This window comes from Chiloscyllium punctatum, chromosome 49 (genome assembly GCF_047496795.1).
Source record: "Chiloscyllium punctatum isolate Juve2018m chromosome 49, sChiPun1.3, whole genome shotgun sequence".
Taxonomy (NCBI): Eukaryota; Metazoa; Chordata; class Chondrichthyes; order Orectolobiformes; family Hemiscylliidae; genus Chiloscyllium; species Chiloscyllium punctatum.
This window is the reverse complement of record NC_092787.1, coordinates 17,117,547-17,145,136: the sequence shown is the minus strand read 5'-3', so window position 1 is coordinate 17,145,136 and position 27,590 is coordinate 17,117,547. Positions and strand designations below refer to the sequence as shown.

General features: G+C 38.7%; 1 protein-coding gene across 2 annotated transcripts in view; it reads right to left on the bottom strand.

Moving 5' to 3' along the window:
* Nucleotides 1-27,590, bottom strand: part of med27 (mediator complex subunit 27) — a 220,603-nt gene that overhangs the window by 86,903 nt on the left and 106,110 nt on the right. For both annotated transcript variants that reach the window (XM_072566435.1, XM_072566436.1), the window contains exon 4: nt 9,486-9,579. In XM_072566435.1, coding sequence (XP_072422536.1) covers nt 9,486-9,579 — 94 coding nt within the window. The remainder of the gene's footprint in view (nt 1-9,485; nt 9,580-27,590) is intronic.

Below are 27,590 nucleotides of genomic sequence, written 5' to 3'. Positions count from 1 at the left end.
GCAATCCAAAAGGCATGGTTGACACTGAAGAATTAAAACACAAATAGGGAGAATAGTTAATCTCAGGGGTCCGAACCCAAGAATGTAGTTCAACAAACAGCCAGACAAAGTAAGATACGTTTGGAAAAGAATTGCTGGAAATGTTTTGAAACAACTGAAATGCTAAGAGTGGAGCTGAGTCAGGGCAATATCACAAAGGTTTTGACAGTACCTTTGTGAAGAAGACATGCAGAAGAGGTGCAAACTCAGATGAATAAGGATATAGTAGAGGAGAAACATGCTAAATTAACAATGATGCTTTCAGGTCAAATAAATTACATTCCATTTCAGCATGAGTCCCACGTCTTCAGGAAAGAGAGTGTTCTTAAGGTGGTAATTTGTATGAATTTAATTAACAGGCCTTTTCTGGTGAGTGACCTGCTACTCTCTTTAGGAATTCTCAGCACAGAAAACCAATGAAAAACTTCTCAGCATGCAACATCCAGGAACAAGAAACAGAATGAATTGTTAGCTGGCTGTAAGACAATGCAGAGAATAGGGATAAAGCTATTCAGAGTAATAGAAAAGTGGAACGTTGTGTCCATAGGGTGATTGTGAACTATTTTAATGAAATCACTTGAGTAACAATGTACGTTAATAAGGCATTTAAATAGTAGTAAACCAAGTGCAAGAATTTATTGCTGGACGATTAAAATTTTGAAGCAGAGAAGATGTGCTGAATTTGTAATGAACTTTACTTAGGTAACCCTTTGGTCAGGTACAATATAGTGCTCTGGTCATCATTTGCAAAATGAATTTGAGGTACTGGTGAGGTTGCAAATGAGATATACAATGATGACCCTTGTGAACTATGAGGCTATACACATTTCAACCACATCTCCCCATTGAAACCAAATACAAAACATGGCGGATGACACATATAAGGCCTTAAAAAGAAAGAGTTCAAGTTCAAGCTACAAGTTCAGTAAAGACAGGTATCAGAGGCACGATGACAGCAACATGTGAGAAAGGAGGTCAGGCTTACAGAAAGAAGACAGACAGAGAAGGGGTGGGGAAGAGACAGGCGGTGGACCGGAGACAGACGGGGATGGGGCCACGGGCGACAGGTGGGGTAGGGGGAGAGAGAGAGAGAGAGAGAGAGAGAGAGAGAGAGAGAGAGAGAGAGAGAGAGAGAGAGAGAGAGAGAGAGAGAGAGAGAGAGAGAGAGAGAGAGAGAGAGAGACAGACAGAGGTACAAAGAAAGTCACAGATGCACAGAATGAGGGACGAAGAATCAGGAAGACAAATCAAAGATAGAGACAAAGATGACAGTAAGAGAAAATGCTGTGCCATAAACAGCATCCGTGAAGGAGAAAAAAGGGGGAGAAAGAAACAGGGGTCAAATACATCCAGGAATGGTGAACTAAAAAAGTGTCCATAGAGTGAGTGAGGTGAGTGAGGCAGAGAGAGAAAGAGAAAAAGAGAGAAAAAAAGAGAGAGAGAGAAAAAAAAGGGAGAGGGAGAGAGAGAAAGAAAAACAAACAGTTCCAAGAACAGAAATTTTCCCTTTATTTTTGTCCATAAGCATCTCCACAGCAACTTTTATATGAAAGAAATTGGTAGGAGATTGTGTTTGCAAATATCACCAACACACCCCTATCACCCCACCAATTTGTAATTAAGCAAACAAATGAATTTCTGCCTAATATATAAACACCTTCACATCTAACATGCTTAAGAAATCAATATTTTCTAGTGAATACATTTTGAAAGTACAAGTCTATCCATTCAAAATAAGACTTGTACCCTGTTCCTTAAGTGGCACAATAATTAATAGACCAATTGGTAAATCTATTTATTGCACACTAGGTTGAATGGAATTCCAATTTACACATTTAAATACCAATAAAGCATACTGACAAGTGCCTAAGCAGTAAGCACAATTCACACCATCAGTATGCAAATAAACTGCCCTATTCCAGTAGGAATTTCTTGCTTCAAGGAACTTCTTGACAAATATAAATAAAATAAAATTAACACTTAATTGCAAGTTGGCTTCTAGATAAGTACCACAGTCAGCAGTAGAACCCAAATATGGTTATAGTATCGGACCCATTTGGCCCACAATGTCTTGCCAGTTCTCTGTAAAGCAACTCTGTCCTACTCTCATTTTCTTCAAAGCCTCGAAAATACTCTCTTCAGATAATTATCCAATTACCCTTTTGAAAACCACTGCTGAATCCAACTCTACCTCACTTTTGCATTTTCATCCTAAGTACTTTTTCAGGTTACCTCTAGTCTTCTTCCCAGTCAGTTCAGTATACTCTAGTTCTCCACACTTGTTAATATGACCAGTTTCTCCCATTCACTTTGTCCAGACTCAGTTTCAAGCAACTCCATTAAATCTCTTCTCCAAAAACAGCCTGTTCCGGTGATCTGTCCATCTAATTCCATTTTTAATAAGAATTATTCATAGGCTGTGGGCATCACTAGCTAGGCCAGCATTTCTGCATCCATTCCAATGCCTTCACGTTCTTCCTAAAAAAGTGTGCTGTCCAGACACAACCATTTAGCTAAGCCCTAGCAAGTATTTTATAAAGATTCACCACAATTTCCATTTTTTTCCCACTCTTATGGCCCAGGTTATAAAGTCCAGGATCATATATGCCTCATATACTATTTTCTCATAGTTAATAATGTAATCACATTTTCCCATGTCTCTCTGCTCCTGCTCTCTTTAGAACTGTATCCTTTTCAATACATCGTCTTTCTCTGTTCTTCCTAATAAAATCTCAATTTGCACTCCTCTGCATTACATTTCATCTATCACCTGTTTCTCCACAACACTAGATAATATGTCCTCTTGAAGTACCTCAATCCACAATATTTCTAAATTTTGTGTCATTTGCAAGTATTAAAATTGTGTGCTGCAAACTCCTAGTCTTGGTTGCTAATATAGACCAAAAGAGTAGAGAACCTAGCACTGACCCACTATATATTTCTCTAGCCCAAACAAAAACTGCTCATCTTCATTTTGCATCCATTTCACTACTGTCACTTTTATTCCATAAGTTTCAACTGTGTGCAAGCTTGTTATGATACATTATCAAATGCTGTTTGAAAGTCCATGAACAGCACAATAACCACATTACCCTTATCAATCCTCCCTGTAACTTCATTAAAAGAATTCAATCAAGTTTGTAAAACACTATTTGCCCCTAAATCTGTGGAAGCTTTCCTTCTTTTATCTAAAGAAATTGAAACTAGGTAACTGAGTTAACATCAAGAACTTCACTTCCTGTTTTCATTCTTACTTACGTGATCATTTCATGTGGAATTAAAAACTTGCCTGCCAGTTAGAAAGGCAATGGAGCCAAACTCAGATATACACAAAAATATATTACAACAGCTGCTGCTGAACAGCAGAGAGAAATAAACTGAATTTATGATTAGAGCTGGAAATCTCTAATCAATAGTACAAAGATATTAACCATTACTGTTAGGATATCAGTCAACAATGGTCTTCGGTCTTAACACCTCAAGAACTCAAAGATTTTTAAAATACATCGTCATTGTTCATCCAGTCTGTACCAGACACACACACTTAAAATTTATCATGTTTGATGTCACATTATTAATTCTTCTTGGAGTTAGTAGGTAACAAAATTTGTCTATGCCACTGAAGAAAACTGTGTGATTGGTTCCTTAAATAAAAGTATCATATTACTCAAAATTAAATGTAGCAGCTGTGTTCTAAAACAAATATGAAAATGTTGTTTGGACTGACCAAGAGAGAGAGTTAAAAAGACAGCCAATTTTCCTTCCTCACCTGGTCAGAAGTAATACACGTAATTGCCACCAATAATTACCATCATAGGACAACTTGAATTACGCTCTTGTAAGTTTTACACTTGTGGTGTGCCACTATAATATAGTCTGTTCTGATATAACGTGTACTTCCACTCCCGTGCAATCCCACATTATAAGAAAATCAGGTAATAACAGTACCATTTAAAACAATGGGATTGGAATTGCATTATAGCAAATACAGGTAAGGAAAATGTGCACTCTATATATAAATGGTATAAACTCTTGAATTGCATTGTAGCCAATTCATGTTGAAGAGACATGCGTTATGGCAGAAATCAACTGTAACTCAATGGGCCCAGCTGGAAAGGAAGATTGTTTACTGTTGAACAAAATAGACTGATGCCTGGGTCTGCTTTATACTTTCCCCCTGCTTTATAAAAAAAAAAGAGCTCAGATCTTGAGCACAAGCTGGGCAGACCATTGCCTGTTACCAAGGGAACTTGCGCTCAGTTATATTAATGGTTCTCCTTGGCCTTAAATCAGTTATCACATCGCGACCCATCAAAGTCAGAGAGCTCCCTTTGCTCCTGCGATGATGGGGCCTCCTGCACAGTTTTGCTGATGGCCCTATCCCTGTTGCTTTCCAGGCCTGGTTGAGGGGTGTCCCAATGTTATGTCTTGAACAAGTTTATTTTAATAGCAATATAGGAACATGAAGGTCTCTTCATTTGGAATCAAAGAAATAAAGTGCAAAATCTTGTTGCAGAGTCATTGTGCTACAAAGTCATTTGCTAGTCAGAAAGGCTGCTCAGTTCTTCTCAAAGACATTGTATTCACTACTTCAGCAGAACATTATTCACAAATGCAGATACCAGTTCAAGCAGCAATAATGTTAATATCTTATATTGGTATTCCATGGTCATGCTTTCATTTTCTCAGTTTCCCATCTAACTGCATTTCAAAGGCATTCGGTACAAAGTCCCTGAGCCAGGTACAACTGGATTTTAAAAAAAACAATTGTTTTTCAATGTTTTAGCCAAATTGTTTCTTCTGCTATCACTGTAAACAAAGGAATTATTCCCTTCATAAATTAAAATAAAAATGCAACTTTGATACTAATAAGCCAAACTAACTAATCACACAGAAATATTAATATTTAATGGAAGAAATGTTACTGGTACCATTTGTTATAAGAACAAAGAAATATTGTTTGATTAACAAGATGTACACTCAGCGATTTCACACAGGAATGAAAGTAATGATAAATTTCATCATTCCTGGTTACCAACTTCTCTCCCAACACCCAGAAGTGATGTAACCGGACTGGATTTACACTTAGAAAAATCATCTTGCTGACAACTGCTGAGTCCACACAAAGCTTGAGAAACACAAGTGGCTGAAACTATCATACTGAAAGCAGTCTTTGTCATGCAATATAAAATTATTTTTAAAAAGTCATAAGGAGAGAGATGAAATTTTCAAACATGTATTTAAGACCCATTTAGAAAATCTGGTACATCACTTTTACTCCATTTTTATGTATATCTGATGGGATCCCTTTCCCTTGTTCAACTGCACATAGCATTGTAGACTGAATGGCGAAGGTCTATATTCATGCTGGCTCTTTGACAAATCCATTGAGTGAGCCATATTGCATGGTCCCGTTCCAATAGCTTTCCAATTTTCCCTTTTCCTATGAGATACGATTTTACAGGGTAATCACAAGGTCACATCCCCCATCCAAGATCCTGACAGCTGCCCTGGAGTAATTTAACACTAGGAGCATTAAGTATTTTAAGGCAAGACTTCCACTGCTTACCTAAACATACTATTTAATTTTTGTATTACATTAGTTACTTTGAACCATGCCTTTATTTCATTTCTACTGTGAACTGGTTGTAAAGTTGTGCGCTAGGTTTGTTTCATGATGCATAGAGGAAGAAATGAGCTTCCTGACCGAAGAACTACATCAGTTCTGAGAATAACAGGGCAGATGGGAAAATACCCTGATTTTTGCAAAAGTCTGCAAAATAATTTCAAAAAAAGCATTAGAGAATTGTGCCCCTTTATTTTAGTGATTAAAAAAATGGAGTCTGACAACACCCCAGATAGCTGCCTGTGTTTCTTCAAACACTACCTTGAAAGGATGCCTGAGAGAATACAAAATTACAACCGAAAGAATTGTGGATACTGTTCTGAGGAGGGGTCACTGGACACGAAACGTTAACTTTGATTTCTCTGCACAGATGCTGCCAGACCTGCTGAGTTTTTCCAGCAACTACAGCTTTTGTTCAAGAGAGAATACATCTGGGGATGGCTTTGAATAGTACAATGATGTAATTGAAAACCAATTAAAAAGGGCCAGAAACAGGTATTATCTTAAATGGCAGTTATAAGCAAAGGCAGAAAGAAAGGCCATTGTAAATGACTGACTACTGCAGCTGGATAGAACAGTTTGGTTAGCTGCTCCAACATAGTGCCAGGAAATGTATTCATGGGCTGACCATCTTAAACAAACCCTGGTTTGTGGAGTTTGTAAGCAAGTAGTGTCATTGCAAAGATGTACTATTGCTTAAAAGGTACGGTCGTCATGGTTCCACAGGCCCATTGGACTGCTCTCCAAATCAAACAGATAACCGGTGGTAGGGCCACCACAACTCTAAACCAATTTTAGATTGGTCTTTTCAAGTTACTCTAGATCCCAAGTGCTTTTACCTTCTTTAATCTAGGCAGGATCTTATCAAAGGCCCTGCTGAAATACATATCAACCGTTCCATCTTCAACTACACATTTGGTCACCTCCTTAAAATAAAAATTCAACCAGATCTGTTAGGCATGACCTCCCTCTGATAATGCCATGCTGACTATCCCTGATCAAACTTGCCTCTCTAAATGGAGTTTAATTGTCTCCTTCAGAATTTTCTCCAATAGTTTCCCTACCTTTGATTTTAGACTCACTTACTTGTAATTCCCTGGTTTATCCCCACCACCTTTTCGCAAAGTGGAACATTAGCTGTCCTCCATTCCCATGGCACCTCTCCTGTGGCCAGAGAGGAATTAAAATTTGGGTCAAGGCCCCAGTGATTTTCTTCTTTGTCTCCCAGAACAGGCTGGGATACAACTCATCCAGACCTGGGGACCTGTCCATTTGTAAACCCACCAAAAAATTTTCAATACTCCGCACACCCTAGTTCAATCTGAAGAGCCTCACAGTCCATCTTCCCAAATTCTGTACCTACATCCCCCTTCTCCAGAGGGAAGATAGTTGTGAAGTATTCGTTGAACACTTCATTAATTCCTCCAGCTCCACACACAGGTTGTCCCATTGGTACCTAATGGGCCCTATCCTTCCCCCTTGATGAACTTGGTATTCTCCCTAATCTTGACAGCCAGCTTTCTTTCATGCCCGTCTTTGCTCTCCTGATTGCTTTATATTCCCACCTCTACATTTTCCATACTCCACTGGGACCTCCTCTGATTTGCTGCTTTTGTACTTGTTATGCACCTCTCTTTTTATCCAGTTCTGAATATTCCTAGACAACCAGGGGTTGTTGCTCCCACATTTCACCCGAAAGGGAATATGTTGAGCTTGTACTCTCCCCAATTCCTTTTTGAACGTCACCCACAGTTTGACCATAGGTTTACCCTTAAATATCATTCCCAGTCTACTGTGGCCAGATCCTGCCTTATTTTAACAAAATCTGCCTTCTATCAATCCAAAACATTTTTGTGCAGACCTTCTTTTTTGTAGCAAACTTAAAACTCGTGGTGTTATGACTCTGATGAAAAGTCACTGGATTCCAAACATTAATTCTGTTCTCTTCACAGATGCTGCCAGGCTTGCTGAGTTTCTCCAGCAATTTGTTCATGTTTGTTTCAGAACTTCAGCATCCACAGTTCTTTGTTTTATTGTATTGAAACATATGGTGTTGCAGTCGCTAAAATGCCAGTGTGACTTTGAACACCTGGCCGGCTTTGTTCCTCAGAATTAGGTCCCTCATAGGACCATCTACACATTTATATATAAAAAAAAAGGCTCTCCTGAACACATTTCAAGAAATCTCCCCTTCTAAACCCTTTATACTATCATTATCCCAATTAATGTTGGGGAAGTTGAAATGCCCTAATATTATTAAGTGATTATTTTTACACATCTCAATTGTCTACATATCTACTCCTTTACAGCCCACTGACTGTCTGAGGGCCTATAATACCCTATCAGGATGAATACCTCCTTTCTATGCATAAGCTCTATCCACAAAGCCTAATTTGACATCCCTTTCAAGATATTGTTCTTGCTTATTGCAGTAACTGACTCTTAAATTAATAATGCAACACCTTCTTTTCCACCCTCCCCTGTCCTATTTGAAGATCCTATACCCCAGAATGTTGAGTTGCCGGTCATGTCCCTCTTTCAGCCATGCCCCTGTGATGGCAACATCAAAACTCCACATAGCAATCCACACCCGTTAATTCATCTGACTTAGCTGTAATACTCATACCACTAAAGTAGAAGCCATCCCAGCCTTGCCGTACTCCCTTGAGACTCAACATGTCTGAACTCACTCTGCCGAGGTTCCTTTTCGAAGGGATGTTGTGTCACTATTGAATTAAAGCAGTTAGCACTAAAGCACTCCTTGTTGAACTCTAGAACAACCTCAACTATCCGACCGAGACGGGTGCGGAGTATTCTTTTCAGATAACTGATCGTTCGGATAACTAATCAGAATTCCCATGGCAGTGGCAACAACAGGAACAGGGTCCTGTGGCGGCGACAATATCAGGTACAGGGTTCCCATGGTGGTGGCATTAGCAGGTACAGGGTTCCCATGGCAATCTGTTCCTGCTCCCGCCGCCAGCCCAAGCTGCCTGCTCTTGCTGTGCTTTTATATAAATTTTTATGGGACCTTGAGATCTTGTTCAGATAACCCGAAATTCTGATAATTGATGTTCAGATAACCGAGGTTGTTCTACAAGTTTAAATTCTTCCCAACAGCTCTAGCAAACTCGCCTGCAAAGATATTGGTTCCAGTCTGATTCAGATCCAGATTGCCCTGCTTGCATTGATGCATTCATCTGCTGTAGACTATTTCTGTACAACCTTTGAGGCCTCGTCTTTAATCTAGTGCCTTGTCCCTTGAACTCGAAGCAAGACCTTATCCTTCATTTTGCTTCTACCATTGATACCATTGTGTACCACAATCTTCCCCTTCAAGATGCCCTGCACCCACTCAGTGACAGCCTTGACACTGGCACGAGGGAGGCTATACTTCATCTTGGAGCTGTGTCTGCAAGCACAGAAATGCCCGCCTGTTCCCGAACTGATGAATCCCCTATAACTATCAATCACTCCTCTTTTTCTTCTGACCCTCCTGTACAAAAGGCTGTTTGTGGGGCCAGAAGTTTGGTTCTGTCTACACTCCCTAGAGGAACCAGTACCCTCAACACCTTCCAAAATGGAAAACAAATCTGACAACAGGACCTCAAGGGACTCCTGCATTATCTGCCTGTTCCTCTGACTGTTGTGGTGGCCATCAATCCCTTCGTTTCTCCAATTCTTTGAGGTACAGTGTGGCTATTTCACTAAACGTGTGACCCATATATCCATGTAACTCTCAGCCCCACGGATTGGTTAGCATATTAATATTTAGACACACAAAAGTGCATAACTGTACTATTAGTCACAATCATCTTACCAGCAGAACTGCAGAAGAACCATTTGGTCTGGACAAATGAATGGACATATCAGGAAACATTCTGTCAATCCGTGCAATAACATCATCCACGTATCTGAATGAGTAGAAGAGTACAAATCGGAGTTGCATTTAACACAATGTTTTTTAAATAAATGGATACACAACTATTTAAAAAGATGCCATGAGAATAATATTAGACTCCTGTTAGCTGAGATGTGCAATAGAGAGCATGTTAGTTATCAGGTTGCAAGTAATGATCCCAACATCTGACACCAAGAAGCTATACAACAGGACCAAATAATCAACTGAATAACTCAATGCAAGATGTAGAAATGGTAGCCACCAGCTCCCAAGAACTTGGGAAAAGCATGCAAAGTGCCTGGATCTTTTCCAACTTTTAAAATAGGTTTCCCAGCTGCCATAACTTCAATCATTTCCATAGTAAAAGTTCATGGGACTTGCCTTTCAAAATGTACCATTAACCTGAACATCTACAGAACCGTGTCGTAAAGTACCCAGGGGAATGAACAAAACAACAATCTTAATTATTTTAGCTAATATATTTTGCTTCCATAATAAGTGGATTATACAATTCTAATAATTTAACTTTAAAACTAAGCAAAGATATTTTACAACAAGAACTAAACTATAACACACACACAGTTACTAATATTAATTATGAAATAACAGATTGCATGTTTGTAACATCATTTTGAAGGAGTAGGTAAAGTTTCTACTATTATGTACATGGATATATTTGATTGCACAAGATTTAATGAGCCAATTGACTATTAAACAGACTTTTCCCCCACTCACCCCGCCATATTTGATAAACTTGGAAATTTGTTTTCATTGCTTAGCGGTACAATAGTTGATTAGAACTACACATCTGGTAAGTAACCAGAATTTTAAATTCAATGTCAGTATACTAAATATCCTGGAAAAGCTTCAAGGTCTTATGTTATTTCAGATGTGGTTGACGTTATTCATCACTGAATAAATCACTGACTTTGGTTGAAGTAGGCAGTGGTTTAATTCAAACTTTTTAGACAAGTGACAAAACTTGCAATGGTCAAGTTCAGTTAAATTTGGTGCAAAGTTCTGACTGCCATTAGTTTGCACATCTCAGCTAACAGGAGTCTAATATTATTCTCATGGCACCAAGCATCTGAAATTTAAAAATAAAATGACACACAAAATAAACTAGGACAATTACTTCATTATTATCACAATATCTTACACTCAGACAGTGAACCCAATGTTAGACTTTAGTTCAATTTCAAGGGTTAAATGATGATCTGGCAGAATCCGGATATTGTATACAATAAAATATCACCTTGCAGATCAGTTATTTGTTCCCCAATTCTGCAGGTGATTTCACTCCACATCATTCTACAGCCAGGCACAAGGGAAGCACATCTCATCAGTACACCCACTAATTCAAAGACTATTGTATTGATCTGAATCTGCTGACCTAGCAACAGCCTTAGCACCTTATTTTATTATTTCACAGAATTGCCACTTTATTGCAGTTTACGGACTGTGGTGAAAGCAGAGGTCAGCAGTAACCAATTATAAACAAGAGGTTAACTTCATTTCAAAACAAAATTAAAAATTAGGTGATGACCCTGTAAAGCAATGACTGATGCAAGAAATTAAAGTGATTGCAGGTTTTACTTAAGAGACTTCACCCAATTTTTTTGATCAAGGACAAAAAGCGAAATTTCACACTATAGGACGACAGCAGTAAAATTACAGAATGGGAATCTCAATTGGAAAAGTTCAGTCTAATAACTCATGCTATACTCCTGTGTAAACTCTTTTTAAAAGTTTAATATCTATGTTCAGATACCACAACTTGTATTTACGTAGTAGTTAATGTAGGCAAACAACCCAAGACAATTTATCAAACAAATGGAACACAGAGGAGATATTAGAAGCAAAGATATAAAGTTCAGATGACGAGGTAAAGGGTTTCAGGGAGCAAATAGGGGGGGACTAGCTGGCTAAAGCATGGCTACAAACGGTGCAGTCAAGCTACAGAATTGAAGTGGGCAGAATCGGATAGATGAAGAATGCCAGAAAGGACCAAAAGATGTTACAATGGCAGCAATGAACAAGGCCAGAAAGGTAAGTAACCACAAGGATGGTAATTTAGTATTAGGCACTGAGGGACCAGGAATCACTGTAGCAATGACAGGAGTCAACAGGTGAAAGGGACCAGGTTCTAGATTTTGGCAAGATAAATTTTACAGGAAGTGAAGGATAGGAGGTTGACCATTACAACTCTGCAACAGTACACTCTAGAGGTGATATGAAATAGGTAGTGAAGCCTGGAATTCTTTACTCCCAAAGACCTTGGGAGCTCAGTCAAGTTAAAGAAAAAGATGTAGATTTATAGATATTAATTCTAGAATTTATCTAGTAATTAATATGAAGATAGGGTAGAAAAAATAGCAATGATGTATATAATCAGCTTTGATCCTGAATACTGGTGCCGTTTTGAAGGACTAAATGGACAATTTCTATGAGGTATTCAGCAGTCAACAGATTGAGACAGGCTTTTTGACAAAATATTGGATCAAGGTCAGATCAAGCTCAAACATAATGCTGAGATTATAGACAATAACCAGTAAAGGGGGCTACAATCTGTAAAAGAGGCTGTGGAGATTCTTGCAGGGACTAAAGATAATGGCTTCAATTTCTAAATGTGTGCTGCAAGGCATTGCAGCTATTCCAACACTGATAGCAGGAGTGAATGCCTGATTGGAGAGATTCAGATATGAAGCTGCATGAAAACAAAAAATAGATTTGGTAGACCAGCTTGATAATTGATCTGTCAATTGGTACTTCAACCTCAGGTAGCTAGCTACCTGACAAAAGGAGCTGTGCTCCGAAAGCTTGTATTTTCAAATAAACCTATGAACTATAACCTGGTGTAATATGATTTTCAACTTTGCCCACTCCAGTTCAACACCAGCACCGCCACATCAATTCAGACAAATGCACTGCACGATTTACTGTGCAACCTCGGCCACACTTTCCCCTACCAATGAACTCCTTACAGAAATGATAACAATTACAATACAGAGAAATTAAAGATAATAATACTGGATGGGATTATTGGAAGCTTACTTCCTCTTTATATCAATGATGATCTCAAATACCCCTGTAACCTACCTGTAGTTAAACAAGACACATTCAAACTGATCATCCAAGATTTTGAACAATATTCTGTTATGTTGGAACTTTTATTTTCCCTAGCTGATTGTAAGAATTGACATAAGAGGAACTCCAAAGGAAAACCGAACTTTTCAATTTTCAAAGGTTCTAATCAGACTAAGATTGACAAAATGCACGGCATCCACAGATACACTGATTCCATTCATCTTATCTCTCGTTTATAAATTTCTGCTGTGTTTTACTGAAGTAATTAAACTGCTGGAAAAAATGCTTGCAGACTACCACCGTGATATGTAAAGTAGCTCATAGTTACAGATTCTGTTAATGATTACATGTTGAATATTGAGCAGTGAAAGAGCATCATTCTTTGTAATGCTCTCAAATCCTATCAAAATATATCATCACACTAGGCACTAATATTTTACACAGCTTCTCTTCATTCATGCAAGATGTGAGCAGAAGTGTTTTAGATTACCTCAAATAAGGAGAGGTGAATGTGGTAAACCAACATGGGCAGCATTAGACCAACTGAATCTAAAGGTAACAAAAAGCACTTAATTTAGCATGAAGTGGGTCAATCCTATAAAGTCCTTTAAAATTTACCGCCTGAACAGAATCATTCCTATTGTCAATACAATTTTCAGGTCCCACTGGAAAATATAATTCAGAAATTGCTGATTTAAGCATGGGAAGGGTTCTCTGGAGGGTTAGTACCCTGCACAATGGGTGTGTTCCATTGGAAGCTTTATCCTTGCATCCTCAGACACTATATTTATGCTCAGTGGGGTTGTTAAAAAGGGGATGTGTTTTCTAAAACTGCAGCACCATGCAAAATAATTTAGTTCAATAGAATTATGCTATTAATTCTGTCTGATACTGCTTTTATGCCATCGAAAATTATAAGACAGAAGTTTAGCAAAGTTGTGTCCTACAATTGTTCAAAGAGAGCATTCCCTATGTTAGTTATCTGCTGAGATTTTACCTTGTCTGCATATATTTAACCTTTAGGCGCTTACTTTCATCTGCTCAGAATGGCTGGTCTTTTCATTTTCATTCCTCAAACAGATCTATCAAAATGCTAGGAGCCACAATGAGCATTTTACATTCCAATTCCTTTTCACTCTACATCTTCCACAATACATCCTCTGTTGAGAATACCATTGCTGAAATTGTTTAAAAAACATGATTTAACATTAAATCAAAAAACTTAACACCAAACAAGTTCTTTCCCAATAGTTCCCCGTAGCTTTTAAAAAACCTTCAGCTTATCTATGAACTAGAATAAAGGTCATGATGTATCATCATCATTCTGATTACTTAATTATTGTTATTTTTTCATCAGATGTGGGTAGTGTGACACTTGTTACCTATCCCTAATTACCTCTTCAGTAGACGGTGGTGAGTCCTTTTCTTCAGGACAACTGAATAGCTTATTGGGATACTAAGAAGGCAGTTAAAAGTCAGTCACATTGCTGTAGGTCAAGGGTTACATCCAGATCAAACTGGGTGAGAATCCTTTCCCAAAAGGGCATCAGTAAACTTGACATGTTTTTCCACAATCACTTATTATCATTGATGGTAGAAAATGATGATTAAAAACCATTCCAGATTGTCAGGAAACCCTAACTGGTACTTGGAGGAAACGAAGTTCTTACCTTTATTGGATCTGCTCTATATATCTCCATGTAACTAAGGACAGGTAGCAAATGTTGAGCTGCCAGCATCCTCCAAACTTTAGAAGGATGCTGAAATTATTTTACAGAACGTTAATCTCCAACCATCTCCATGACGCCAAAGCCTGTTCTGAGCTGAGTTTTAGAGCTTTCCATATTTCACTGAATGCCTTTCACTAATTTAACTTTAACTCTCAAAAGAAAAATTCTGAATAGTCATTACCATAAACAGGGTGGACAATACACTACTTCTATTTGCATTCTACTTTCCTAGCTAATAAACCCCAAAGCAAATGACTCCAAATGCTTTAAGTACACTTAAATGCAACTGATGCGCATTGAAATTATGCTCTTTTCTACAGTTAAACTTAAATTTGTAAAGCTAAAAATTGGACCATGAAGTAGACCTTTACAACATCAGTATAATATACAGTCAGTGACAGCAAAGTCAGAGCAAGATAAAGGCCATTCTATCAGCAAACTTGAAATAGAACAATTCAGCCATTTTTAATAAACAAGGTGAACAAATGATGACAAAGGTGAATAAGATCAATGTGCAGCTGGTTAAATGACACTCTGAACAGCTATTACTTAAACCCCTCATAATTACTATACTTAAGCATTAAGCTGGCAATGCTTTAAAATAATTGAAAAGTATACAGAGACAGAATTAGGCTTCAAAATGTGAGCTTTTTTTTAAATTGAGGAGGTCAAAAGAATATCAGAACTTGTAGTTGCTCGTCTGGAACCAAGATTTCATTCCAACCAGAACAGTTCTGTTCCTTAGAAAATCTATTCAAAATGTACAAAGATAATCATAAAACAAAACAAGCAAGTTTACGTGGATTGGCACTGGACAGTACTGTCACGGGGTGTAAAAATTGTTTCAATCCTATAATGGTAACACGAGAGAAAGTTCACTGGCTGATGCCAGGTATGGAGGAATTGTTGCAACAGGAGGTCGAGTAGATTGAGTCTGTATTGATATTGGAATATAAAGAATGAAAGGCAACCTTATTGAAAAGAAACCGAAACATTCAAAATTCTTTGGGGCATTGACAGGGTAGATGCAGAGAGATGGTTTCATTTTGAGAGTGAGGTTAGGACCAGAGGGTATAATCTCAGAATAAGAAGTTGCACATTTAAGATTGAGATAAACAGGAATTTCTTCTTTCAGAGGGAAGCAAATCTGTGGAATTTTTACCAGAGAGATCTGTCAAGACTGGGTCATTAAGTATGTTTAAGTCTGAGATAGACAGATTTTTAATCAGTAAGGGAATTGAGTGTTATGAGGAAAAGGCAGAAAAGTGGAGTTGAGGATTATCAGATCAGCCATGATCTCAGTAAATGACAGAATAGATTTAAATGAACTGAATGGGTTACTTCTGCTCTTATGCTTTATGGCCATATCTCAGAGGAATACACAACACTAGACTTGCACTGTGATTCTTCACATTTTTGCAGGCTTTGTAAATTTGCTATGCAAGGTGCTCCATTGCTAATGTACAAATGCTATCGGTCTTCGTCAGTTAAATAAATTATTGCACATCTAAATCTGTAGTCTTGAATCCTAGGTGGTTTGTGCAGTCCATTTGCAAATCAGAAAACCCAAAATCAAACCAAGCTTTATTAAAAAGTTGAGCTCCTGCCAAGAAAGAGTTTGCAGGATTTGAACTAAATCAGTATACAGTGCAGAGAGGTCAAAGGGTTAAATATCAGGAGCAATTCCAGTTTGGGATGTGTTTTAGGATCTCATTTTATTCTCCCAAAGATGTGACTGCTTCACTAACAAACCATTCTTTACATTTAAAAGTCAAGGAAAGCAGGGATTATTTATGATATCAGGGAAAATGCAACACGTCATAGGTTCCAAATATTTAAATAATTCTCTCTATCAATCTTCATAAATTACTTTTAAAAAACTGAATTGTAGAAATCGGAATCAAAAACTGCTAGAAACTCTTAGTACATCCACAGTGTATGAAGGGAAACTGGTTCAGTCTAAGACGCTACAGCTATGGTTTTTCCAGTAATTTCAAATTTCCTTCTACATAAGAAAGCAAAACAAAATATTATGGCAGAATTTACTTTAATTTCTTTCAAAATGTGCTATCCCTAAATGGTTGGATAAATGATTTCACATTGTGGTACTGAATTATGCAGACTACCATACTTGAGTTTTTTTAATACCAAGGGGAAGAGAGGGAATTATCTGCCAAAGCATTCACTTCTGATGGTTTTTTTCATGACCCCTTACTGGAAAAGGTCTTCATCTGATGGCAACTAGGGAGAAAAGATCAGGCTCAGACTCAATATTCTCATGAACAAACAGCCTTCTGGTATGCTACCTAAGATGACACACAGAATGGTTATGTGACCATTACCATGGCCTCAGTTAATGCTTTCAATAACCTTCTGAGCGGTTATTAAAAGCAGGTTTGAGGAAATGGATCATTGCTAGACTACCTTTACACTGGAAAGGATTTGGAGTGAGACACTACTACTGAGTAGAAACAAATGTTTTAGGAGCAGTTGGTACCACTGTGGCATGAAGTTAAATTCAACTGGTACCTTGTTTTAAAAAGTTGAGGGATCAAGAGAGAGTGACAGAATTTCTAGCTGCACTCCTGGTACCAAGATTTGAATCCAGCCTAGAAGGGCTTAGTTCTTTAGAAAAGCTATTCAAATTAGACCACAAGACATAGGAGCAGAAATTAGGCCATTGAGCCTGCTCCACCATTCAATCATGGATGATAAGTTTCTCAACGCCATTCTCCCTGTAACTTTTGTTCCCCACGACAGTCAAGAACCTATCTCTGCCTTAACTACACCCAATGACCTGGCCTCCACAGCCTTCTGTAGACAGGCAGGAAGCTGGAAGAACGCAGCTTTCTGTGGCAGTGAATTCTATAGACTCACCACTCTCTAGCTGAAGTTTCTCTTTATCTCAGTTCTAAAAGGTCTTCCCTTTACTTTAAGGCTGTGCCCTCAGGTCCTAGTCTCTCTTACCAAGGTAATCATCGAAGGAAATAGTAAACATGGTCAGACATAGGGAGAAAGATACTATCACAATGTAAGTCCAATTAACTTCTCAACTGAAAATACATTTGACTCAATTTTGATATTGTTCTTTACCCGGTTATAATTTTCAAAACTTGTATATAGCCTGACAAACTAATTGGCACTTGATTAAGACCTTGACTTAATTCAAACTCCAAAGACAGCAGAAACTGGAGACAGTTGAGTGTACCTGATTCCCATCTAAATTAGACTTAAGCTCACTCCCTACAATCAAATCTTTTTAAAAGAAAACATATGTACAATTTACAAAATAAATCAATGAGATTACCAATGGTACCAAACTGTAATCAAAAGAAGAGTATTGAACTGACAAAGGAAAAATGTCTATAAAAGATATACTTATATAATTTTGTTGATAATCAAGATCACAAATTGGTATAGTATAGCATGGATCATCATATCAGTAAATTATGTTAAATTTTACTTCATTTTAATTTATTATAATCAACATATATGACCAACTTCACTTTTCTGAAAAAAAATCAGAGGTTGAAAATTTATTACTAAACACAAGTAGATTTTAAATCCACACTGTATCATGACTTGGAACAGGTTGCTACAAGTTTCATGCAATGTTGCAACTAGTCATTCACCCAACACCAATTAACAATGTTTAATAAAAGAGCATTACGTGCCAAATCTTTAAGCAAAATAGCATATTTGGGCAGGAAAAATGCACCATGTGCAAATGGAGATTAAAAGCTTTCACACTTCTTGACAGTTCCCTTCGCTCCTGTTCTCTTGGTAACAGCTGAACATCTGTGACAGTTTCAGGAAGGGAAAGTAAAGCAGTCGTGCCCCACAAGCACAATTCAAAGTTTTGCTTTTGTGAAGAAACTCCACTTGATACATTAGCGCACAATATTTTTTTTAAAAAAAAACAGCATTCTCCCTAGTCCATTGTTGCAAGAAAATATACTTTCTAATTTAAAAGAAATTGCATTTCCAGCTAGAATTACAATTCTACATCTGCCCAATTCATTTCTGTTAACTAAAATTACAAAGCAGCCGCAAAATAGCCAAATATCCAAACCTAAGGTGTATATAAAATATCAATAATGTTAGACAATTACTGTTTGGATCCAACACAGGATTTTTTCATGTTGTTAAGATTTGTTCCATATTTTATTATCCTTCCAGAATTGCATTCTTCAAGTGTTGCATGCATGAACACAATGTCGTTTTCAGGAGCACAAATTTATACTGCATCATACATTAAAAGGTCACAGCGAAGACTGAAGTGTTCTTATGTGTGTACCAATGTCAGTCATGGTCTCCAAAAACAGATTAAATTGTCATTTATGTATTATTGCCCACTGAAACAGATGCATATAAATCACCATTTGGCCTACAAAACAATAGTAGCTACAGATCAATAGAAATTCATGGGCAGAAAGAGCAACAGGGTAGAGGTGAGCAATGCTCCCTTTATCTCACAGAGCTGCAGAACTGCAGAGTATTTGAAAACATCCAACATGGGAAAAAAAATGCTACGAAGGACCAATGTTTCCTTTAAGATATGCATGCGTGCAGCAGTTGAAGGGACTACATAGTGTAACAAACAGTGGCACTGCAAAAAGACGAGAGGATACAAGAAGTGGGTTAGGTGATAGGATCATTGGTCAAGTTCTGATATTTAATAAAGTCAGTCAACTGAAGGTATTACTAATCTTCATAAATAAGACTCTACATCATACAATGTACAAGGTGGGGGGAGAAAAAGACTCGTTTGTATTCATCCTTTCGCTCTCTTCTCTGCACTTGAGATCCACTGAACACTAAACAGGTGGCACCACAATGATGACCAAGAAAGCTTATAATTATATTACCAACTTGGTAAGATTTAAATGAACTAATTTTCAATGTTAGGTGACAAATGTCCAAGATGTTTGCTTTGTAATTGGTTATAAAACTAAGCAAAATCAAACCCCCTGGGATTTTGACACTAGCTTGTGTGGAAATCATGTAATGTGATGGCCATTAACATGGCTAATTCCTCCCTTCTTCGTTAATATCCTTTTATTAGTTTGCCCATCTTTCTCCCTTTCTGTCACCTGAAATTGGGGTCAAGTGTTGATGTATAGCTCCACAGGTCCTGAAGCCCATCACTTACCAATTCTTCACATGCGATCTAGATGAGCAGCATCGTTTAATCATGATGATCCGGCAGGTAGCTGAAGTCCAGCCATGTTATCTATCATTCACAAAAATGCACATTTCAGAAGGACATGGAGGTACAGAAATAAGAAATAATATTTCTGATTTACTCTTCATAGCTCAGGGGTAATGTAACCACTTGTATTCTCCCTATCATTGCCATAAATGAAGTAATAGCTGAAAATGAGTTGCTGGAAAAGCGCAGGTCAGGCAGCATCCAAGGAGCAAGAAAATCGACGTTTCGGGCATTAGCCCTTCTTCAGGAATGTCCAGCAGGCTAAGATAAAAAGTAGGGAGGAGGGACTTGGGGTGGGGTGTTGGAAATGCGATAGGTGGAAGGAGGTCAAGGTGAGGGTGACAGGCCAGAGTGGGGGTGGGGACGGGGACGGAGAGGTTAGGAAGAAGATTGCAGGTTAGGAAGGTGGTGCTGAGTTCGAGGGATTTGACTGAGACAAGGTTGGGGGGGGAAATGAGGAAATTGGAGAAATCTGAGTTCATTCCTTGTGGTCGGAGGGTTCCCAGGCGGAAGATGAGGCACTCTTCCTCCAACCGTCGTGTTGCTATGGTCTGGCGATGGAGGAGTCCAAGGACCTGCATGTCCTTGGAGGGGGGTGAGAGGGGGAAAGTTGAAGTGTTGAGCCACGGGGTGGTTGGGTTGGTAGGTCCGGGTGTCCCAGAGGTGTTCTCTGAAACATTCCGCAAGTAGGCGGCCTGTCTCCCCAATATAGAGGAGGCCACATTGGGTGCAGCGGATGCAATAAATGGTGTGTGTGGAGGTGCAGGTGAATTTGTGGCAGATATGGAAGGATCCCTTGGGGCCTTGGAAGGAAGTAAGTGGGGGGGGGGGTGGTGTGGGTGCAAGTTTTGCATTTCTTGTGATTGCAGGGGGAGGTGCTGGGAGTGGCGGTTGGGTTGGTGGGGGGTGTGGACCTGACAAGGGAGTCACGGAGTGAGTGGTCTTTTCAGAACGCTGATAGGGGAGGAGAGGGAAATATATCACTGGTGGTGGGTGCCATTTGGAGGTGGCGGAAATGACAGCAGATGATACGCTGTATATGGAGGTTGGTGGGGTGGTAGGTGAGGACCAGTGGGGTTCTGTCCTGGTGGCGGTTGGAGGAGCGGGAAGTGGAGGAGATGCGGTGGAGGGCATAGTCGATCACGTCTGGGGGGAAATTGCAGTCTTTGAAGAAGGAGGCCATCTTGGTTGCTACTTAGACTACACCTCCTCCCACCCTGCCCCCTGTAAAAACGCCATCCCATATTCCCAATTCCTTAGTCTCCGCCGCATCTGCTCCCAGGAGGACCAGTTCCAATACCGTGCAACCCAGATGGCCTCCTTCTTCAAAGACCACAATTTTCCCCCAAGACGTGATCGACGATGCCCTCCACCACATCTCATTTTGAAATAGTTACAGCAGTGCAAGTTGAAAAATGATCAGACATTCAACTGCATTAAGAATAACCAGCATCATATCAATAGTACAGATCCAGTTTTGCAAACTGAATAGTACTAGCAATCATAGAGTCATAGAGATGTACAGCATGTAAACAGACCCTTCGGTCCAACCCCTCCATGCCAACCAGATATCCCAACCCAATCTAGTCCCACCTGCCAGCACCCGGCCCATATCCCTACAAACCCTTCCTATTCATATATGCATCCAGATGCCTCTTAAATGCTGCCATTGTACCAGCCTCCACCACATCCTCTGGCAGCTCATCCCATACATGCACCACCCACTGCGTGAAAACGGTGCCCCTTAGGTCTCTTTTATATCTTTCCCCTCTCATCCTAAACTTATGCCCTCTAGTTCTGGACTTCCCCCACCCCAGGGAAAAGACTTTGCCTATTTATCCTATCCATGCCCCCCCCATAATTTTATAAACCTCTATAAGGTCACCCCTCAGCCTCCAACACTCCAGGAAAAACAGCCCCAGCCTGTTCAGCCTCTCCCTGTAGCTTAGATCCTCCAACCCTGACATCATCCTTGTAAATTTTTTCTGAACCCTTTCAAGTTTCACAACATCTTTCCGATAGGAAGGAGACAAGAATTGCACGCAATATATCAACAGTGGCCTAACCAATGTCCTGTACAGCTGCAACATGACCGTCCAACTCCTGTACTCAACACTCTGACTAATAAAGGAAAGCATACCAAACGCCGCCTTCACTATCCTATCTACCTGCGACTCCACTTTCAAGGAGCTATGAACCTGCACTCCAAGGTCTCTTTGTTCAGCAACACTCTCTAGGACCTTACCATTAAGTGCATAAGTCCTGCTAAGATTTGCTTTCCCAAAATGCAGCACCTCACATTTATCTGAATTAAACTCCATCTGCCACTTCTCAGCCCATTGGCCCATCTGAACAAGATCCCATTGTAATCTGAGGTAACCCTCTTTGCTGTCCACTACACCTCCAATTTTGGTGTCATCGGCAAACTTACTAACTGTACCTCTTATGCACGCATCCAAATCATTCATGTAGATGACAAAAAGCAGAGGGCCCAGCACCGATCCTTGTGACACTCCACTGGTCACAGGCCTCCAGTCTGAAAAACAACCCTCCACCACCACCCTGTCTTCTACCTTTGAGCCAGTTCTGTATCCAAATGGCTAGTTCTCCCTGTATTCATTGAGATCTAACCTTGCTAATCAGTCTCCCATGGCGAACCTTGTCGAACACCTTACTGAAGTCCATATAGATCACATCTACTGCTCTGCCCGCAATCTTCTATGTTACTTCTTCAAAAAACTCAATCAAGTTTGTGAGACATGATTTCCCATGCACAAAGCCATGTTGACTATCCCGAATCAGTCCTTGCCTTTCCAAATACATGTACATCCTGTCCCTCAGAATTCCCTCCAACAACTTGCCCACCACCGAGGTCAGGCTCACCAGTCTACAGTTCCCTTGCTTGTCTTTACTGCCCTTCTTAAACAGTGGCATCAAGTTGCCAATCTCCAATCTTCTGGCACCTCACCTGTGACTATGATACAAATAGGTCAGCAAGGGGCCCAGCAATCACTTCTCTAGCTTCCCACATAGTTCTTGGGTACACCTGATCAGGTCCTGGGGATTTATCCACTTTTAACCATTTCAAGATCCAGCACTTAATCTGGACATTTTGCAAGATGTCGCCATTTATTTCCCGACAGTCTATATCTTCCATATCCTTTTCCATAGTAAATACTGATGCAAAATATTCATTTAGCATCTCCCCCATTTTCTGTGGCTCCACAGAAAGGCCACCTTGCTGATATTTGAGGGGCCCTATTCTCTCCCTCGTTACCCTTTTGTCCTTAATATATTTGTAAAAACCCTTTAGATTCTCCTTTATTCTATTTGCCAAAGCTATCTCATGTCCCCGTTTTGCCCTCCTGATTTCCCTCTTAAGTATACTCCTACTTGAGACCACAAGGGCTTTTATTAATGTTGTAATGAAAAACATGTTAGTTTTACCTTGAATTTGATTTATTTTTATTCCTATTTTATATTGGTAACAAGCTGATTTGTCTTTTCACAAGCCAAGGAGCTACAATTCAATGAGGTTTTAACAAACGATATAATAATTAAAACTTTTCAATGTATGCATTTCTCTCAGGCACTGCTCACCAACCTAGTGTCAATTGCAGGAGTACCATAGTAGTAATTAATTTAACCAATTCAACAAATCTCAAGACTGTGAAGGAAGCTGGCTCAAGTTAAGAGGATAGGTTGGTGAAACTGGAGCTCTTCTATTTAGAAGAATTGATCAAGTGACGAATGAACAAATGACTGATTTTGATTGTTTTGACAGGGAAAAACCGCTCCCATTGACAACCAGAGGACATGGTTTAAAAGGTGATTGGCAAACAAAATCAGGGTGTGGGAAGTAAATCACTTTTTAAAAAAAAGCCAGACGGTTTGGGTTCAATCCCCACAAGCCCAGAGGTGTATCAAAAGATGTCCAGACAGGATGATCAAAAACACTTACAAGGAAAAGACAGAAATTTGGTATTAACTGAGTAGTTCCCAAAGAGACATGATACAGACACAATGAGCCTTCTGTACGTTACCTGTTCTATGGTTGAATAAGACAACCCTAAGCAAAGTTCAAAATTGTTAATATTCTAATCTTCACTGTGCTCAAATTAAAATACTCCAGGCAAGATTTTTACCCTTCATTCCATATTTTTTTTAAAAAAAAAACAAAACATGCAACTCAACTCGGATATTGACCCATGGTTTGATTTTGCTAGGACATTTCTAACAGATGAATGATAGCAATATCTGTAACTGTTTCCCATCCATGTCGGTGAATAACAGTCTATTATCATCCATACGTTTTACACTTCTGCATCAATATGTATTACAATAAACTTTTCATGTGAAATTACATTCATTGGCAAACCTATTTAATTTATCCAAATTCCTTTTATTTTACAGGTCATTCTGCTATAACGCACATTAATGCAAATTCAGTAATAATGTGACTGATAAATTGGGAATACTTTCTAAGGTGCAAACTTATAAAACATACATTGGTTGTAATGCAATTACATAGTCAACACTAAGTGCTGTTTCTAAAGCACGACTTTTATAACACAGGGTTACACAAGAACAGAACCATCGCATTAGAAAAGAACTACTTATATTTGTAATCACTGTCTGCTATCCTGATGAGGGCTACTCTACTCTAATGGCAGAGGGAAGATGTCAAAAGTACTATATGCAGGTTGACACGGTAATAATACTGTCTGCATGTATCACTACTCATCATGCTCACTCGCTTGTTCCTTACTTATACTGGTGACCCAGCAACTTATTCATAATTAACTCCACGTGCCTCAACCACATTCAGAAGCCTCGGTCACTGAACCTTAGCAAATGCCTTCTACGAAGTCAAGTGAATGGTATTAACCGGATATTAAATCACTGTTACCGCTAGGATTTTACTGACGTGTAAATTGTGTGCAAACTATTAATCTTGCGTTCACATGCCCTGTGAAAGAAACTCCAACAGCATAATTATAGATTACATCGTTCCAAAACTGGGTTGTGCCTAGACACAGAAATTTTGAATTGCTTAATATTTGTGTGAAGTAAACAGAAGCAGGGTGGAGTATCACAATTAGTGGCATATTGGTAGCAAGATGCTAAGTAAATCGAACAGCAGCACTGCACATTCACTAGTCATCTCAGATATGCTAGAAGATTTGTAAAGCTAATTTCTCTTGAAACTAGCCTGATCATTTTTTGTGAACACAGTACAATTTAATTATACATTATTTCTGTTCTGTAAGCTTGTCTCAAATATGTTTTCTCTATTGGAGCTGAATCACATTTGCTTTGTTGATGAGATATTCAAGTTCTGTGCTTCTCATACATACTGAGGGCCAGACACCAAGCAGGTCTTTTATAAATCATTTTTATTATGATCAGAGTACAAGTACTGCAAGATAAAGACATAGCTTGGTACCATTCATTTTGGCCAGTTCTGCTTTACTATATATTCCTTCATAATTTAGTGAAAAGAAAGTAAATTCAACACAAGACTCATGCACCATTGTTTAAAATAGAAAAACCTGAAAAAAAAGGCTTATAATAGTAACTGTAGTGTTAGATTGCTAATGACTGCTAATCAATTGACACGTTATTAAAAATGCTACTTAAAATTGTACTTCCTATTCGGGAATATCTATTTAGTTCAGATGTAATGCACAAATACAACCACCTCTTGAAATTAAATGCGTATTGATGCTGAAGCAGGTAGTGAAGTGCCAATCTCACGAAATTAATAGCAACAGGATTCAAACAGCAAATTTTATACATTTGCTTTTAATCGTATATCTGCCCCTCTCCTGAAGTTGCCTGCACGATTTGCACACAAATAAAAATGCCACTAATTCCACATTATTTCGGCAGCAAATTCTTTCCCTTTGTCCCATCTTATCGTGATTCCTACGCCACCATTTAACAAGATATAGAGCAATTAAGGTGCTTTCCAAATGGATGGCAATATGGGAGTCTATAACCATCCAAACGATTTAGCAATTTGTATGAATGATTTATAATGTACATAATATGAATTGTTTTCCATTGAGAAAAAAAAATCACAACTACCCAACAAGGAACATCTTCTGATGGCTACTTAAATTATTCCTTTTAACAGGAGACTCTAGACTTGAATACTGTGACATTGAAAAATTGAAGAGTCATTTATTACAGTTCACTAATATATACAACTTATGCATTCACAGACATACTATTTCTGGGCTAGTACTAAGCTATTTGGTTCCAAAGAGCAGCATGCTTTTGCTCCATGATGACATGCTCAGTCAAAAGACATGCTCACTCCTACCTCACCTCTACAGTTCAGCTGTTTTGTCTGTATTTGGACCAAGGTTGCATTGAGGTCAGGAGTGGAGAGTCACTGGTAGAAGCCAAAACAAGAATCAATAAGTAGGTTATTGTTAAGCATGTGGTTCTGGGGAACAGAGTCCAGAGAAGACTAAAAGGATGATAATAGACAGTAATAGATTTATCCTGGTTTTCACTTTGTTTTGGGGTGGTGGTGGTGGTGGTGATGGAGAGAGAAGTGTTAGATGACAACCTTCCTATGCTTCACAGAATTGTGGGTCCATTCTGTGCTTCTGTCTAGGCCTGCCTATGTGACATACGATCTTTCAATCTCAACATTTTTGTTGAACAAACATAGAATAGCCTACCATGAATAGCTATTAAGGCAGTTGTTATACTGCTTAAACAGAAATTGGATATACATCTCAAAAGGGAAGAACTATGAAAGATAGAGGGAAAAAAAAACAGGATTAGTGTAGCTAGTTCCATTAGGAGCAAGGAAACTCGCTGGGATGAATGGTCTCTGTTATATAATTGAGGAAATAATAGTAAATGAAAACCTACTTCTGCTGCACAATGCTCTTAAATGTTCAACCTTTGCACCTTGGGATCACAATCAAGCTAATGTCTCAGAATAAGAGACCATTCCTTTCGATAGGTTACATCAATTATGCTGTCATTCTTAATCAATTCAAAACAAAAATGAGACCTGTTTCACTTTCGTCCATTTTCCAGTTCAAAAACAAGAGGAATGAGAGAGGATGCACCCATTTGGAGACAGACAAATTGATGGGTTCTGCAACAGTATAAGAAGAACATTTGCCAGTGACGGAAAGGTATTCATTGATTGGCAGCAAAAGTACTACAGGACAGCATACATTCACAAAAGGTGAAGGTCATGCCTGCCAAGGAAGTCAACTAATGTGTTTTGAATGCAAGTCATCTTCCTTGTACAAGAACCCTCTAATCCAAATACATACGCAACATCCATACTGTGAACCTGAACAGCATGAATAACTTCTGTGACACTATCTGCGAAGTGTTTTTCCCTCACCTTCAGATATCAAAAACTTATAACCATTCAGATAAAATTCACTGAAATCTTTGGTTTAAGTGAGCAGAGTCCATGATACAAAAATAATGTTGATGGAAATTATTGTAAAATTAAATATATTTCACAACTCCAAGCATACAATGGGATAGAACTTCTTATATCATAAGTTATTCCATAAGAAGGTACTTCAAATTCAAGATAGTGGCCTGCCCAATTTTTTACATTTTTACATTGCTACTAATCATTCAAAAGCATGAAAATTCATATCTTTAGTCTGCATACTTTCCATTGATCTGAACTTGCACAGAACTGAGCTGTATTTTTAGTTATTCCAAGGTAAAACAGCAGAGAATCACACAGATGTCTCCCCATGAAGGTCCCACCACCAGGAAAGCTTCTCGCAATGGACAAGAGGCTGGCTGCGAGGTGCAACAAGTCCCTACTCCAGGGGGCAGCTAGCAGATCTGCTCAACTTAGGACTAGTATTGTAGAAGGGGAAGATAAAGGGATTGGTTATAGGACGGAGTTGTAAATATTTGTTAGTTAGTTGTTCCGTTATATTTTAACAAATAAGTTGTTAATTTTTAATTAGATCTTGGTCTATCGAATTTTCA